Below are 15,764 nucleotides of genomic sequence, written 5' to 3'. Positions count from 1 at the left end.
ATGTAGAGAAAGTGGAAAGGATCCAGAGGTGAGAGAAAAAGATGGTCCAAGAATGGAATGCAAGCAATACAAGGAAGCTGAAGGAAATAGAAATGTTGGAAAAGAGGAGATGAAGGGGGGACAGGACAGCAGTTTTCAGATATTTGAAAGGCTGCCCTAAAAATATGGAGAATATTGTTCTCATAAGAATGGCCACACTGGGTCAGACCAAAGGCCCATCTAGCCCAGTATCCTGACAGTGGCCAGTGCCAGGTGCCCCAGAGGGAATGAACAGAACAGGTAATCATCAAGTGATCCATCCCCTGTCACTCGTTCCCAGCTTCTGGCAAGCAGAGGCTAGGGACACAATCCATGCCCATCCTGGCTAATAGTCACTGATGGACCTATCCTCTATGAATTTATCTAGTTCTCCTTTTTTTAACCCTGTTATGGTCTTGGCCTTCACAACATCCTCTGGCAAGGAGTTCCACAGGTTGACTGCATTGTGTGAAGAAATACTTCCTTTTATTTGTTTTAAACCTGCTCCTTATTAATTTCATTTGGTGACCCCTAGTTCTTGTGTTATGAGAAGGAGTAAATAGCACTTCCTTATCTACTTTCTCTACACCAGTCATGATTTTATAAACTTCAATCATATCTCCCCTTAGCTGCCTCTTTTCCAAGCTGAAAAGTCCCAGTCTTATTAACCTCTCCTCATAGTGAAGCCGTTCCATACCCCTGATCATATTTGTTGCCCTTTTCTGAACCTTTTCCAAATCCAATATAAACTTTGCTCCAGCCACAGCCTCAGAATATGGCCATGTATCATACATCTTCTAAAACCTTTCGCCCCAAAAGATCCACTGTGACACTGAAATACAGTCACCCTGGGGCTGGAGGCCATGAGCCTGAGTAGGGGAGGAAGGGGTACAGCAAAGAGGGACATTTTAGCCAATGATACCAGAACAAACTCATCACCTGTGGCAAGGGCCCTGGGTTGTGCAGAAGAGAAAGGGACACAGACCTATTCCTTATCTCATCACATGCATGTTGCACTGGGTTTGTCGAGCAGGTGAGTGCCTCAGCATGAGGTGGGTACCTGTGAATTCTGAGATGGAAGTGTCTTCCCTGGGAATCCCCCTCCGGTAGCCGTGTCCCAGACTTCTCTCACCCCAGCATCTGCAGGAGCGTCCCACGCCGAGAGCTGACACAGGGGTGTGCACCGTTTATAATATAGCTCTGTGTAATCCCAGTGGGGTTTGCTTGGCCTCGAGGGAAGAAATGGCATCTGAATGTAAACAGGCTGGAGACCAGCCTGTCTGCGCTTCTATGATATTTGTCCAGCTTTAGGAGTAAACAGTAATTAAGCGACCTTCCCAAGGTGAGATGAGAACTCTTGGGCTCTCCACTGAGTCAGAGAGGAATTAGCTGCTCTGTGCATTTGTGTATGTTTAACAATTATTGTTAATTAGTAAGAAAACTAGGGATAATACTTAGATCTCCCTAGGATCTGATTCCCTCTAAATGCCTGGGATGTATAGGTAGATAGTAGCTGGGATGTATAGGTAGATAGTAGCTAGATAGATCTCCAGACAGATGACTGAGGGGAAACATGAGCAGTTTTAGGAGGCACATGGGGCTATTGCTAAGGGATCACAGATCAGTAATTCTCATCAGTAACTATCATCATTCTGTGCAGCACCTTTCACTGAAGGATCATCAAAACATCTAGCAAAGGAAAGTTACAATGAACGTATTCATATTGTACAGATAAGTAAGCTGAGGCCCAGGGAGACGTGACTTGGCCAGTGTCACACAGAGAATGACAGAGACAACCCAGGAGTCCTGACTTCCCTGCTCTAACCATGGCCTTTCTCTAAGTAACTGAGAGTGTGACAAGCATGAAATGGATTCAAGGTCTAGCTGTCCCTGTTTATTGGGTCAGTGTGATGGATTTTTTGGGGGGTAACCTGGAACTAGGATCCAGCGGAGACCTCTGGCATAACAATCTGGGTTCTGTCTCACACTGTGAGCCTGTGACAGGCTGCAATCCTCTCCAGGTCATGCACTTACACAACCAGGGACATTGCCAGCTGAGATACATGAATGCTTTCACTAGCCACTCCTGAACCAACAATAAAGAGGTTTCAGCCAGTTCCCTGCAGCTCCCCAGCCTAGGACCCCAGAGCTTATCGTCTTGCCCTGGTCAGAAGCATGGCCAGTGTAAACGTATTACCCAGTCTGCCACTCCCTCAAAGTGGAGAAGACATGACACCATCACCTGTTCCTGAGCATAAATCTCTTTTGTATTTCAAACATTCAAGTGTTGCAAAACATTGTAGTGTTACGCCCATGCGTGCTTGCAAAGTTCTGTGTACCTTTGAACACTTGGTAGATCAGCCTAGTTGTTAGAGAGGTTTTTCCCTTCATCCTCTCCCCTGGTTCTTGTCACGCAGACGGAGAGCAACAGACAAGAAGTCCAAAGTGCAGACAATACAATGTTTATTGGGGTTAGTTTCCAAGTAAGCATATTCCGAAGCACTTCACACCAATCGGGCTTATCTTTACACATCAATAGAGTCTGTTCCCCAGTATTCCCTTCCCAGCTCTGACACCACAGAGACTTTACTGTGTGTCCCCCTTCCTCAATCCCACCTCCCATTTCCAATTCCCTATTCCCTCCTTCTTAGCCAGTCCAAATATACCAGCAGTGCATGCCCCTAGCCACACCCCTTACAAATTATGATCATGTTCCGTTCTGGAGGGTCTTCAGTTGGGGTCTTTGTCCCACCTCTTTTGTACTCCATGGGAGGGGTAAGGATTGCGGTTGTACTCTGGTCAGTGCAGGCATTTCTTTGGTCTTTTAGTGTTTTATTTCCTTCACCACCACCACCCCGCAAGCCCGCTTTGCCCCTTCCTTTGTTTGACCTTGCTTTAAGATAAGGAGTTGAGACAGCCACCAAGTGTGTGCTCATATATTACACTCCCACCATACCCTGTAACACTTTTAGCTCCATCCCTTATCTGTCTCATTGTACTATAAGCCCCATCTGGTTATGGGAAATGTAACACATAGCATCTTTGTCTTTTGTTCTTCACATATATTAGTGAGGATGTAAAAATATTGAAAGTCAAACCCAAAATTCTATCTAGGGCTAACAAGCAGGCTTATAGCTTAACACTAGTGATCTCAAAAGTCAGGAAGTGTGAAGTGCAAAGGGAAATTATGTCTTACTAATCTATTAGAGTTCTTTGAAGGGGTCAACAAACATTTGGACAAGGGGGATCCAGTGGACATAGCATACTTAGATTTCCAGAAAGCCTTTGACAAGGTCCCTCACCAAAGGCTCTTACTTAAATTAAGTTGTCATGGGATAAGAGAGAAGATCCTTTCATGGACTGAGAACTGGTTCAAAGACAGGGAACAAAGGGTAGGAATAAATGGTAAATTTTCAGAATGGAGAGGGGTAACTAGTGGTATACCCCAAGGGTTAGTCCTAGGACCAATTCTATTCAACTTATTCATAAATGATCTGGAGAAAGGGGTAAACAGTGAGGTGGCAAAGTTTGCAGACAATACTAAACTTGTCAAGATAGCTAAGACCAAAGCAGACTGCGAAGAACTTCAAAAAGATCTCTAAGTGATTGGGCAACAAAATGGCAAATGAAATGTAATGTGGATAAATGTAAAGTAATGCACATTGGGAACGATAACCCCAATTATACATACAATATAATGGGGGCTAATTTAGCTACAACTAATCAGGAGAAAGATCTTGGAGTCATCGTGGATAGTTCTCTGAACATGTCCACGCAGTGTGCAGCAGCAGTCAAAAAAGCAAACGGGATGTAAGGAATCATTAAAAAAGGGAAAGAAAACAAGACATAGAATATCTTATTGCCCTTCTATACATCCATGGTACGTCCACATCTTGAATACTGTATACAGATGTGGTCCCCTCATCTCAAAAAAGATACACTGGCATTAGAAAAGGTTCAGAAAAGGGCAACTAAAATGATTAGGGGTTTGGAACGACCCATATGAGGAGAGATTAAAGAGGCTAGGACTTTTCACCTTGGAAAAGAGGAGACTAAAGGGGATATGATAGAGGTATATGAAATCATGAGTGGTGTGGAGAAAGTGAATAAGGAAAAGTTATTTACTTGTTCTCATAATAGAAGAACTAGGGGCCACCAAATGAAATTAATGGGCAGCAGGTTTAAAACAAATAAAAGGAAGTTCTTCTTCACTCAGCACACAATCAACCAGTGGAACTCCTTGCCAGAGGAGGTTGTGAAGACTAGGACTATAACAGGGTTTAAAAGAGAACTGGATAAATTCATGGAGGTTAAGTCCATTAATGGCTATTAGCCAGGATGGGTAAGGAATGGTGTCCCTAGCCTCTGTTTGTCAGAGGGTGGAGATAGATGGCAGGAGAGAGATCACTAGATTATTACCTGTTAAGTTCACTCCGTTTGGGGCACCTGGCATTGGCCACTGTCAGTAGACAGGATACTGGACTGGACGGACCTTTGTTCTGATCCAGTGTGGCCATTCTTATCTTCTTATGTACTTATACGACATAACTGTAAAATATTTTCTGATAAATATGCCATGTAACATATCACTGTAAAGGCTATGATCAACTGAATCTATTCACCCTGTTTGTATGCATGTATCATTTTTGTATTCAAAGTTACGAATATTGGCTGTGTACTGGCTTGATTTTAAGTAGCCATAGTAAGGCATTTGGTTAGCTTCCTCAGAAGGGAATTTGCAAATTAAGTGACCAATCAAGAAACACTTAATGAACAATGTATCTTGGAATCCACATAAGAAGTCTACCTGAGGATGCTCAAAGTAGCATGTGAACCTTGGCTGCTACCTGTAAGTTCTGAGTCATGCATGGACATGTGACTTGCCCATGTGACCCCCCAAACTCCATCTTGTAGCTGGGATTCTACACAGGGGGAGGGAGGGGTGTCCACCCAGAAGAGAAAGTCTATTTAAACCCTTGGGAGACCCCTCCATTTTGTCTTCAGCTGGCTCCATCCCCAAAGGATACCTGAAAGAAAATGGAACAAAGGACAGTGTCACCTGCAAACTTGCTGAGGGTGCAATCCACACCATCCTCCAGATCATTTAGGAAGATATTGAACAAAAACGGCCCCAGGACCGACCCTTGGGGCACTCCACTTGCCAACTAGACATGGAGCCATTGATCACTACCCATTGAGCCCGACAATCTAGTCAACTTTCCATCCACCTTATAGTCCATTCATCCAGCCCATACTTCTTTAACTTGCTGGCAAGAATACTGTGGGAGACCATGTCAAAAGCTTTGCTAAAGTCAAGGAACATGTCTACTGCTTCCCCCTCATCCACAGAGCCAGTTATCTCATCATAGAAGGCAATTAGATTAGTAAGGCATGACTTGCCCTCGGTGAATCTATGCTGACTGTTCCTCATCACTTTCCTCTCCTCTAAGTGCTTTAGAATTGATTCCTTGAGGACCTGCTCTATGATTTTTCCAGGGACTGAGGTGAGGCTGACTGGCCTGTAGTTCCCAGGATCCTCCTTCCCTTTTTTAAAGATGGGCACTACATTAGCCTTTTTCCAGTCTTCCGGGACTTCCCCGGATCGCCATGAGTTTTCAAAGATAATGGCCAATGGCTCTGCAATCACATCCGCCAACTCCTTTAGCACTCTCGGATGCAGCGCATCAGGCCCCATGGACTTGTGCTCATACAGCTTTTCTAAATAGTCCCTGTCAATGTTCCTTCCCCTCTCTGAACTCTAGGGTACAGATGTGGGGACCTGCATGAAAACCTCCTAAGCTTACTTTTACCAGCTTAGGTTAAACTTCCCCAAGGTACAAACTGTTTTACCCTTGGATTTCCACTGCCACCACCAAACTTTATCTGGGTTTCTAAAAAAAACATAGCTTGGACACGTCTTTCCCCCCAAAATCCTCCCAACCCTGGCACCCCACTTCCTGGGGAAGGTTTGGTAAAAATCCTCACCAATTTGCATAGGTGACCACAGACCCAAATCCTTGGAACTTAGAACAATGAAAAAGCATTCAGTTTCCTTACAAGAAGACTTTTAATAGAAGTAAAAAAGAATCATCCCTGTAAAATTGGGATGGTAAATACCTTACAGGGTAATTCGATTCAAAACATAGAGAATCCCTCTCGGCAAAACCTTAAATTACAAAAAAGACTCACAGACAGGAATATTCATTCTATTCAGCACAGCTATTTTCTCAGCCATTTAAAGAAATCATAATCTAACACATACTTAGCTATATTACTTACTAAAAGTTCTAAGACTCCATTCCTGTTCTGTTTCCGGCAAAAGCAGCATACAGACAGACACAGACCCTTTGTTTTTCTCCCTCCGCCCAGCTTTTGAAATTATCTTGTCTCCTCATTGGTCATTTTGGTCAGGTGCCAGCGAGGTTACCTTTAGCTTCTTAACCCTTTACAGGTGAGAGGATTTTTCCTCTGGCCAGGAGGGATTTTAAAGGGGTTTACCCTTCCCTTATATTTATGACAGTCCCGAACCACTTCTTTCTCCACAGAGGGCTGGTCACCTCCTCCCCATGCTGTGCTGCCCAGTGCAGTAGTCTGGGAGCTGACCTTGTTCCTGAAGACAGAGGCAAAAGAAGCATTGAGTACATTAGCTTTTTCCACATCCTCTGTCACTAGGTTGCCTCCCTCATTCAGTAAGGGGCCCACATTTTCCTTGACTTTCTTCTTGTTGCTAACATACCTGAAGAAACCCTTCTTGTTACTCTTAACATTTCTTGCTAGCTGCAACTCCAGGTGTGATTTGGCCTTCCTGATTTCACTCCTGCATGCCTTAGCAATATTTTTATACTCTTCCCTGGTCATTTGTCCAATCTTCCACTTCTTGTAAGCTTCTTTTTTGTGTTTAAGATCAGCAAGGATTTCACAGTTAAGCCAAGCTGGTCGCCTGCCATATTTACTATTCTTTCTACACATCGGGATGGTTGGTCCCTGTAACCTCAATAAGGATTCTTTAAAATACAGGGAGGAGAGATAGATATGCTGGAGGGTAGGAATAGGATACAGAGGGACCTAGACAAATTAGAGGATTGGGCCAAAAGAAATCTGATGACGTTCAACAAGGACAAGTGCAGAGTCCTGCACTTAGGACGGAAGAATACCATGCACTGCTACAGACTAGGGACCGAATGGCTCGGCAGCAGTTGTGCAGAAAAGGACCTAGGGGTGACAGTGGACGAGAAGCTGGATATGAGTCAACAGTGTGCCCTTGTTGCCAAGAAGGCCAATGGCATTTTGGGCTTTATAAATAGGGGCATTGACAGCAGATCAAGGGACGTGATTGTTCCACTCTATTCAACATTGGTGAGGCCTCATCTGGAGTACTGTGTCCAGTTTTGGGCCCCACACTACAAGAAGGATGTGGAAAAATTGGAGAACATCCCATGGAGGGCAACAAAAATAATTAGGGGACTGGAACACATGACTTCTGAGGAGAGACTGTGGGTACTGGGATTGTTTCATCTGCGGAAGAGAAGAATGAGGGGTGATTTGATAGCTGTTTACAACTACCTGAAAGTGGGTTCCATAGAGGATGGATCTAGACTGTTCTCAGTGGTAGCAGATGACAGAACAAGGAGTAATGGTTTCAAGTTGCAGTGGGGGAGATTTAGGTTGGATATTAGAAAAACTTTTTTCACTAGGCGGGTGGTGAAACACTGGGATGTGTTACCTCGGGAGGTGATGGAATCTCCTTCCTTAGAAGTTTTTAAGGTCAGGCTTGACAAAGCCCTGGCTGGGATGATTTAGTTGAGGATTGGTCCTGCTTTGAGCAGGGGGTTGGACTAGATGATCTCCAGAGGTCCCTTCCAACCCTGATATTCTATGATTCTATGACAGTAACCACGGGGGTCTGAGTGATTGCTGGACCCACACTAGAAGGAGACTAGTCTGTAAAAGAAGCTTTCTGGAACATCTCTGAGGATGAGGTGCCATCTGTAATCACTTTCTTTCTGTATTAGGCATAGGCTTGCATGTTTTATTTTATTTTGCTCGGTAATTCACTTTTTTCTGTCTGTTATTACTTGGAACCACTTAAATCCTACTTGTATTTAATACAATCACTTTTTACATATTAATTAACCCAGAGCATGTATTAATACCTGGGGGGGCGGGGGGGGGGGTGGGAAACAGCTGTGCATTTCTATCAGTGTTATAGAGGGCAAACGATTTATGAGTTTATCCTGTATAATCTTTATAGAGGGTAAAACAGATTTATTTGGGGTTTGGACCCCATTGGGAGCTGGGCATCTGAGTGTTGGAGACAGGCGCACTTTTCTAAGCTGTTTTCAATTAAGCCTGCAGCTGTTGAGGGATGTGGCTCGGACCTCGTTCTCGGTTTGCAGCAGATCAGAGGGTCTGGCTCAAACCAGGCAAGTTTCTCGAGTCCCAAGCTGGCAGGGAAAGCAGGGGCAGAAGTAGTCTCAACACATCAGGTGGCAGTCCCCAAGGGGATTTCTGTGGTCCAACCCATCACACCTACCCATCCCTCCTAGATATCTACAGGGAATCAGGTCATATGGAGATCTAGGCATTATCCCCTGTTTTCTTCCTAATTAACTACACATTTTAAATATACACAAATACTCTGAGCACAGAGCTCAAGAGTTCTCATCTCCCTTTGGGAAGGTCCCTTAATTACTGTTTACTCCTAAAGCTGTATAAATAGCACAGAAACACAGAAAGGTTTGTCTCCAGCCTGTTTACATCCAAATGCTGCTTTTCCCCTAGAGTCTGAGCGAACCCCATTGGGATTGCACGGAGCTATATTATAAATGGTGCAAGCCCCTCTGTCAGCTCTCGGAGTATGATGTTGCTGCAGATGCTGGGGTGAGAGAGGTGTGGGACACGGCTACCTGAGGGGGATTCCCAGAAAGGACATTGCCATCTCAGACTTCACAGGTACCCATCCTTTGCTGAGTAGCTCACCTGATCAACAAACCCAGGACTCTGGCTGTTAACAGGGGAAAACATGGAGGTGCTAGGGTTCCTCACTGCAGCAATTATAAAAAATTGTCAGCATGGGCAAGACATCTTCTCTCCCAGCTTCATTCAACAAGTCGTCAAACTGTTATGTCTGAAACTTTAAAAAAAACAACAATTCGGCCATAAGCAGGTGCCCAGTGTGGTAAATTTCAATCCAAACACTTAGAGTTTCGCAAACTCATGGGCAACTCAAAACAAGGTCTTCCAATGGAAGGTGTCAGTCCCCTTAACTAAAGGTGGTGCCACCAGCACCACTTTCTATGGCCAATCCACCTGTGAATCCCATTCAGCTAAGCTCTTTGCTCCAGTAATATCTGTGGCAAGGCGTTCCAAACGGAAAATAGGTATTATGTAAACAATTTTATTTTATCTATATGATATATTCAGACTATCCATGTTATTGAATGTTCCCTTTGAATGTGTTATGTGACAGAGTAAATGTAAATGTTTGATCTAGTTTCTTTATCAATAGATTTATAGGGTTCAAGTCCAGAAGGGCCCATTTGATCATCCAGTCTGTCCTCCTGTATAACACAGGCCATTAAATTTCATCTAGTTACCCCTGTATTGGGCTCCATAACTTGTGTTTCACTAAGCCCTCGTCTACAGTAGGATTTTACATCATGAATCACAGAGCCACAGAGTGAGAATGCACTGCAAGGGTCATCTAGTCTAACTGCCTGCCAAGATGCAGGATTTGTTTCATCCAGGACAGATGACTGTCCAGCCTCCTTTGGAAAGCCTCCAGCGAAGGAGCCTCCATGTCCTCCTGAGGTGTCTGTTCCATTGCCCTCCTGTTCTCACTCTTCAGAAGTTTTTTTCTGAAATTTCGTCTAACTCTACTGTGCTGTAGTTTCACCCATTTTCTCTTGTCTTGTGCTATGTGGCAGGAGACAACATTTCTCTACCTCTTTTATGGCACCCTCTCAAGTATTTGAAGACCGCTATCATGTCCCCCTTTAATCTCCTCTTTCCAAACTAAACACACCCAGTTCCTTCAGACTTCTTTTCGTATGCTTAGTATTCCATACCTTGGATCAGCTTTGTCTCTCTCCTCTGGATCTTTCCAGTTTTTCTACATCCTTTCTATATACTGCTGCCTGGAACTAGACACAAAACTACAGCTGAGGCCTGACCAGTTCCGAGTAGAAGAATGCCATCATCTCCCATGACTTGCATGTTACGCCTCTGTTAATGAAACTTAAGACTTCATTTCTGTGGGTTTTTTGCAATAAGAAAAAAATCCACAGCCCTGAAAGATGTACCTATAGCAACCTAACCTCCGTGTAGACAACATGAGGTCAACATAAAGTGCTTCAATCAACCTAGCTACCCCTTCTCAGGGAGGTGGATTACCTGCGCAGCCGGGAGAACCCCTGCTGTCCTTAGAAGCAGTGCCTACACTGAAGCGCTACGGTAGCTGTAGCCTTTTAAGTGTGGACAAGCCCTCAAGCAAATCTTCCAGAAAAGTACTGAGTCTTTATCTGACATGTAGAATTTGAGAATCCACCACTTCCCTTCGCAGATTGTTCCAATGGTTAATCACCCTCAGTGTTTATTCTCTTATTACAACCCTCAGTGCTAACCATTTGCCCTTGGAATTTGTCTGGCTTCAGCTTCCAGCCACTGGATCTTGCTCTGCCTTTCTCCGCTGGATTCAAAAGCCTGTTAGACCCCACAGTGTTCGCCTCATAAACGTCTCACTTGATTGTCTTGTTGATAACATAAGTAGCTGTAGCTCTTTAAGTCTCTCACACTCAGGCATTTTCTCCAGCCTCAAAGCATTTCTGTGGCTCTTTTTTGCACTCTCCCAATTTTTCAACATCCTTTTTAAAATGTGGACCCCAGAATTGGACGCAGTTGTTTTTCACCAATACCGTGTGCAGAGCTAAAATGCTTCCTCTGCTCCAACTCTCCACTCCCCTGTTTATGCATCCAAGGATCACATCAGCCCTTTCGCCACGGCATCGCACGGAGAGCTCATGATGTGTTGGTCATCCACAGTGACCCCAAAATCCTTTCCAGGGCCCCTGTGTTCCATGATACTGTCCCGTAGCCTGGGGGTTGGGCCTGCGTTTCTGTTCCGAGATGATAACTTGTCTTTTGACTGTATTGCGATGCTCTAGATCAATCGGTGTGGCTGCCCTGGCTGCCTTATTGTAACTGCTCGGCCAATCTGTGGGTCGTACCCATTTTTTTTCTGCAGTGATTGTCTGTTTGCTTCCAGATCACTGATCAAAATATTCAATCGCCTCAGGCGTAGAACTGATCCCCACAGATCCCCGCTAGAAACAGCCCCATGTGGTGACAAAGGCCCCCTGGCAACTGCTCTCTGAGATCTGCCAGGTTTTAATCCATTTTATACGTGCTTCACTGATACTGTAGTGTGTTCATTTTTATCTGAATGTTTTCCCTTAATTAAATACCTCAGAGAAATCAGTCTCTTGCATCTGCGCAGTTTCCTTGATCAGCCAAACGTACTTTCATGAAAGGATGAGATTGGGTTTATTTGACAAGACTGGTTTTCCACAAACCCTGTTATTGACTGACATTAATTGTATTCTGAGACGTTTTTGTTAACTAGTCCCATACCAGCATTTCCATTGTATCCTAGCCTTGTCAAATCTTTTTTTTTTAACTTTCCCTTCTTTGTTTATGCTTTAGAGTTAACACAGAACTGTCCTGTATTTACCGTTTTTTCTATTATTTGGGCTCTGCTTCCTGATTGTGTGCGTCTGCTTCCAAACGAGACGTGTGGTTGATTGGTCAGTTCGTAACTCTGGTGTTCGTAATTCTAAGGTTCTACCATGCACACTCTTCAACACGCTCCTTGACTGCTAATGGACTGGAAAGTGTTTCATCACCTCGTGTGATATGTGTACATCATAAAGGTTCTTTCCAAATGCAGAACTAAACTATATCGTGAATACATCTGCCTTTTTTCAACTTTAACCAGTTTCTTTTCGCCCACTAGGAATTAGCTTAAACCTTTCCTAGGATTTCTTTTGATTTTTCCCCGATTTTTTTACATCCCTTATCAATTTTCATAGCTTCCAATATGTATTGCTTGCTATCTATTTTCCCTTTATCCCATTAGTTCTATTATTGCTTCCCCTCCCCATTATTGCTGCCTTCACTTTGCCACTGAACTGGGTTTCTAGCCAAAGTTGGGCACTTTTTGATTGTGGAATTGAGGATTTTTAACTCTCTAAAGAACACTTTTTAAAGAGCTACCAATTTTCATTCTCATTTCCCTGTCTATATTTTTTCCTCTCAATCAATTTTGCTGATAATTTGCAGCAGCTTTGGGGAATTAGACCTTTTGTACCATTAAGTGTCTATAGATATTACTGGTTGGGAACTGTTCTTTGTTTGTCCATTTTAATGGAATCACTTCCATTCTTTATTTTTCTCTCATCTATCAAATGCTCCCTTCTTTGTCTCTTCTCTAAATTAAATAGTCCCAGACTTTTCATTCTGTCCACATATGGCAACCTCCCCCATTCTCATATCCTATCTTGGAACCCCCCTTTTTATTTGCTCTGGTTTTTATAGAGACTGGGTGACCAAACCTGAGTGCGTGTCCAGAGCAGGTTATTCTCCACCCCATTCCTTTCACATTTGAACATTGTCTTTGTTTTAGTCACTGCTGTGAATGAGCAAGTGTTTCCATGGAGCTGCTATCAATGATACACAGGGTTTTTTGCCCCTGTGGTGTGTAGCAGTTGGGATGTTTCCCCTGGCACGTGTCTTGGCAAAGGCTTGGCTTTTTTTCACTCTCAGATTTTGAGTAACTGGGGGAATGGGAAAATCCCTGCAGCAGAGGTCCTCTAGCCGGGGTCTCACTGCATTGTCTGCTGATGCCTATTGATGTTACCCACACCACAGCGTGTAGGAATTATTGAGCAGGGAGCACCATAATATATGAAATAGGCATGAGTACAGTCAGTTGTTCATAATTCATTTCCCTGAATTGTGAAAAGACCATTTCTCTGTGTATGAAGAGCGACAAATCTGCTTCACTCATGAGAACAGCCTCCAGTAGTGCATGTAGTGTCTCATATTAACATTGTCTCTCCATCCAGGAATTTTTACTGCAACCGTCACCCTAGAGCTTGGGCACATAAAGGAAGTCGGGGGAACTTACGGTACATGCAGGAGGCAGCGTTCTGCCTCAGATTTGGACACCTTCTCCCCTACTCCATGTCAGATTCCAACACAACCAACTTCACCAACCCCTCCACCTTCATCCTGCTGGGCATTGCTGGTCTGGAGGCAGCCCATGTCTGGATCTCCATCCCCTTTTGCACCATGTATGCGATAGCTGTCTTGGGGAACTTCGCCATCCTGTTCATTGTGAAGATGGAGCCAAGCCTCCATAGGCCCATGTACTATTTCCTCTGCATGCTGGCTGTCACTGACCTGGTCTTGTCTACATCCATCCTGCCCAAAATGCTGACCATCTTCTGGTTCAATTCCAGAGAGATCGATTTCAGTGCCTGCCTCACCCAGATGTACTTCATTCACTGCTTCTCAGCGATGGAGTCTGGGATCCTCGTGGCCATGGCTTTGGATCGCTACGTGGCCATCTGTGACCCCCTGAGACATTCCACCATCCTGACAAACCCCGTGGTGGCCAAGATTGGCCTGGCCATGGTGCTGCGTGGGAGCATACTTGTACTGCCCACTCCCTTCCTGGCGAGGCGGTGGCTGTATTACAGAACCAACATCATTCCTCACATCCACTATGAGCACGTGGCTGTGGTGAAGCTGGCCTGCGCCGACATCCGCATCAGTAGTTACTACGGCCTCTCTGTGGTATTCTTTGTGACTTGTCTGGATGTGCTTTTTATCACTGTGTCCTATATCCAGATCCTCAGGGCCATCTTCAGCCTCCCCACAAAGGACATCCGGCTTAAGACTTTGGGGACCTGCAGCTCCCACCTCTGTGTCATCTTAGCCTTTTACATCCCAGCTCTCTTCTCCTTTCTCACGCAGCGGTTTGGCCACAATGTGGCCCTGCATTTCCATGTTCTCATGGCCAATGTGTACCTCCTGGTTCCCTCCATGCTAAACCCCATCATCTACGGGGTGAGGACCAGACAAATCCGGGACAGGCTGCTCAGTCTCTTTTCTCATAAAGGGACGTAAAGTTTTCTGCTGATGCTCTGCTCTCAGTCCGAGCTCCATGCAGAGCTGGCTGGTGACATGGTCCTGGGCCCCCTTCCCTGAATCACTGTTTGTGCAGTACAAGTGACATTCAATCCTTTTCTGACCACACTATGCTGTGTCAGACTGACAAACTGGGAAATGGGTCTGTGTACAACACATTAACTCATAGGGTGGCCACACATCTAATTGCTGGTAACTGGACTTTGAAGGTCCGCCCACCACCCCATCTCTTCCCATGGGTCGCTCACTCTTCTTCCCCCGCCCCATCAGTTGCTGGATTGTCTCCACCTCACTATACCTTGCTGCAGGGACTTCATTTCAGATTTTGGTGTTTGGGTCGGGGCAACTTTAACTGTGATCCCCAGGGGTACTTAGGCAGTTGAAAACTCTAGGGTTTTGGCAGATAACTTGGCAATTAGCTGACAGGAGCAGTGTTTCTAATTCCTACATAAAAGAGAGAAAATTAAAGTAATAATAAATCTACTCATCTCTTATATAAACGTGTTTGACATCTTGTGGCAAGTCACTTAAGGACACTTAAGGACCACTTTCCCCATATCGGCAGCTCCAGTTATCTCATCATAGAAGTCTATGAGGTTGGTGAGGCATGACTTGCCTTTTGTGAATCCATGTTGACTGTTCCTGATTAACTTCCCCCCCTCCAAGTGCTTCAAAATAGATTCCTTGAGGACCTGCCCCATGATTTTTCCGGGTGAGGCTGACCAATCTGTAGTTCACTGTTTTTTCCGTCCCTTTTTTAAAGATGGGCACTATATTTGCCTTTTTCCAATTGTCCTCAACCTGCCCTGATCACCACGAATTTTGAAAGATAATGGCCAATGGCTCTGCAACTCCCTCAGCACCCTTGGGTGTATTGCATCCAGCCACATGTTCATGTCCAGCTTTTCTAAATAGTCGTCAACCAGTTCTTTCACCATGGAGGGCTGCTCACCTCATCTCCATACTATGTTGCACAGGGCAGCAGTCTGGGAGCTGACCTTGTCTTTGAAGAACAAAGGAAAAAAAGCATTGAGGACTTCAGCCTTTTCCACATCATCTGTCCCTAGGTTGCCTCCCCCATTCAGTAAGGGTCCCACACTTTCCCTGACCACCTTCTTGTTGCTAACATACCTGTAGAAACCCTTCTTGTTACCCTTCACATCTCTTGCTAGCTGCAACTCCAAATTTCCTTTGGCTTTCCTGATTACACAGCTCTCTCCTCCCTGGGCTGCTCCCCTGGCCCGTCTGGCTCCGGTCGGCACTGCTCCACTCCCCGCTCAGCCTGGGCCCCTTCTCTCTCCTTAGCAGTAGGGGTGCACAAAGAATCACAGGCAGTCTGGTTCATTTGCTCCCAGTGGCATTGAGTAGCAATCATCGATGAGCACTGAATTTCTTGTATTCCTTTCAACCTGCCCAGACCCGAAATGTGGCACCCAGGGTGTGGCAAGATTTGTAGATTATATGGCCTTGAGGGACCCTGTTCTGACCTCCTGCATTCCACAGCCATAGGGCTGCCCTTCATTAATTCCCGTTTGAAC

At 44.9% G+C, this 15,764-nt stretch overlaps 1 protein-coding gene across 1 annotated transcript; it reads left to right on the top strand.

Moving 5' to 3' along the window:
- The first annotated feature begins 13,206 nt into the window (after window positions 1-13,206).
- Window positions 13,207-14,205, top strand: LOC102932477 (olfactory receptor 52M1). The gene has a single exon (XM_007070782.3). The coding sequence runs from the start codon at window positions 13,207-13,209 to the stop codon at window positions 14,203-14,205; it is 999 nt and encodes a 332-aa protein (XP_007070844.3).
- The last annotated feature ends 1,559 nt before the right edge of the window (window positions 14,206-15,764 follow it).

The sequence above is a fragment of the Chelonia mydas genome, chromosome 1, assembly GCF_015237465.2.
Source record: "Chelonia mydas isolate rCheMyd1 chromosome 1, rCheMyd1.pri.v2, whole genome shotgun sequence".
Classification (NCBI taxonomy): Eukaryota; Metazoa; Chordata; order Testudines; family Cheloniidae; genus Chelonia; species Chelonia mydas.
This window is presented reverse-complemented; position numbering and strand designations above follow the sequence as displayed.

Excerpts from the sequence above, each read along its gene's own strand:
- LOC102932477 (XM_007070782.3), top strand. The coding sequence starts at position 13,207 with ATGCAGGAGGCAGCGTTCTGCCTCAGATTTGGACACCTTCTCCCCTAC.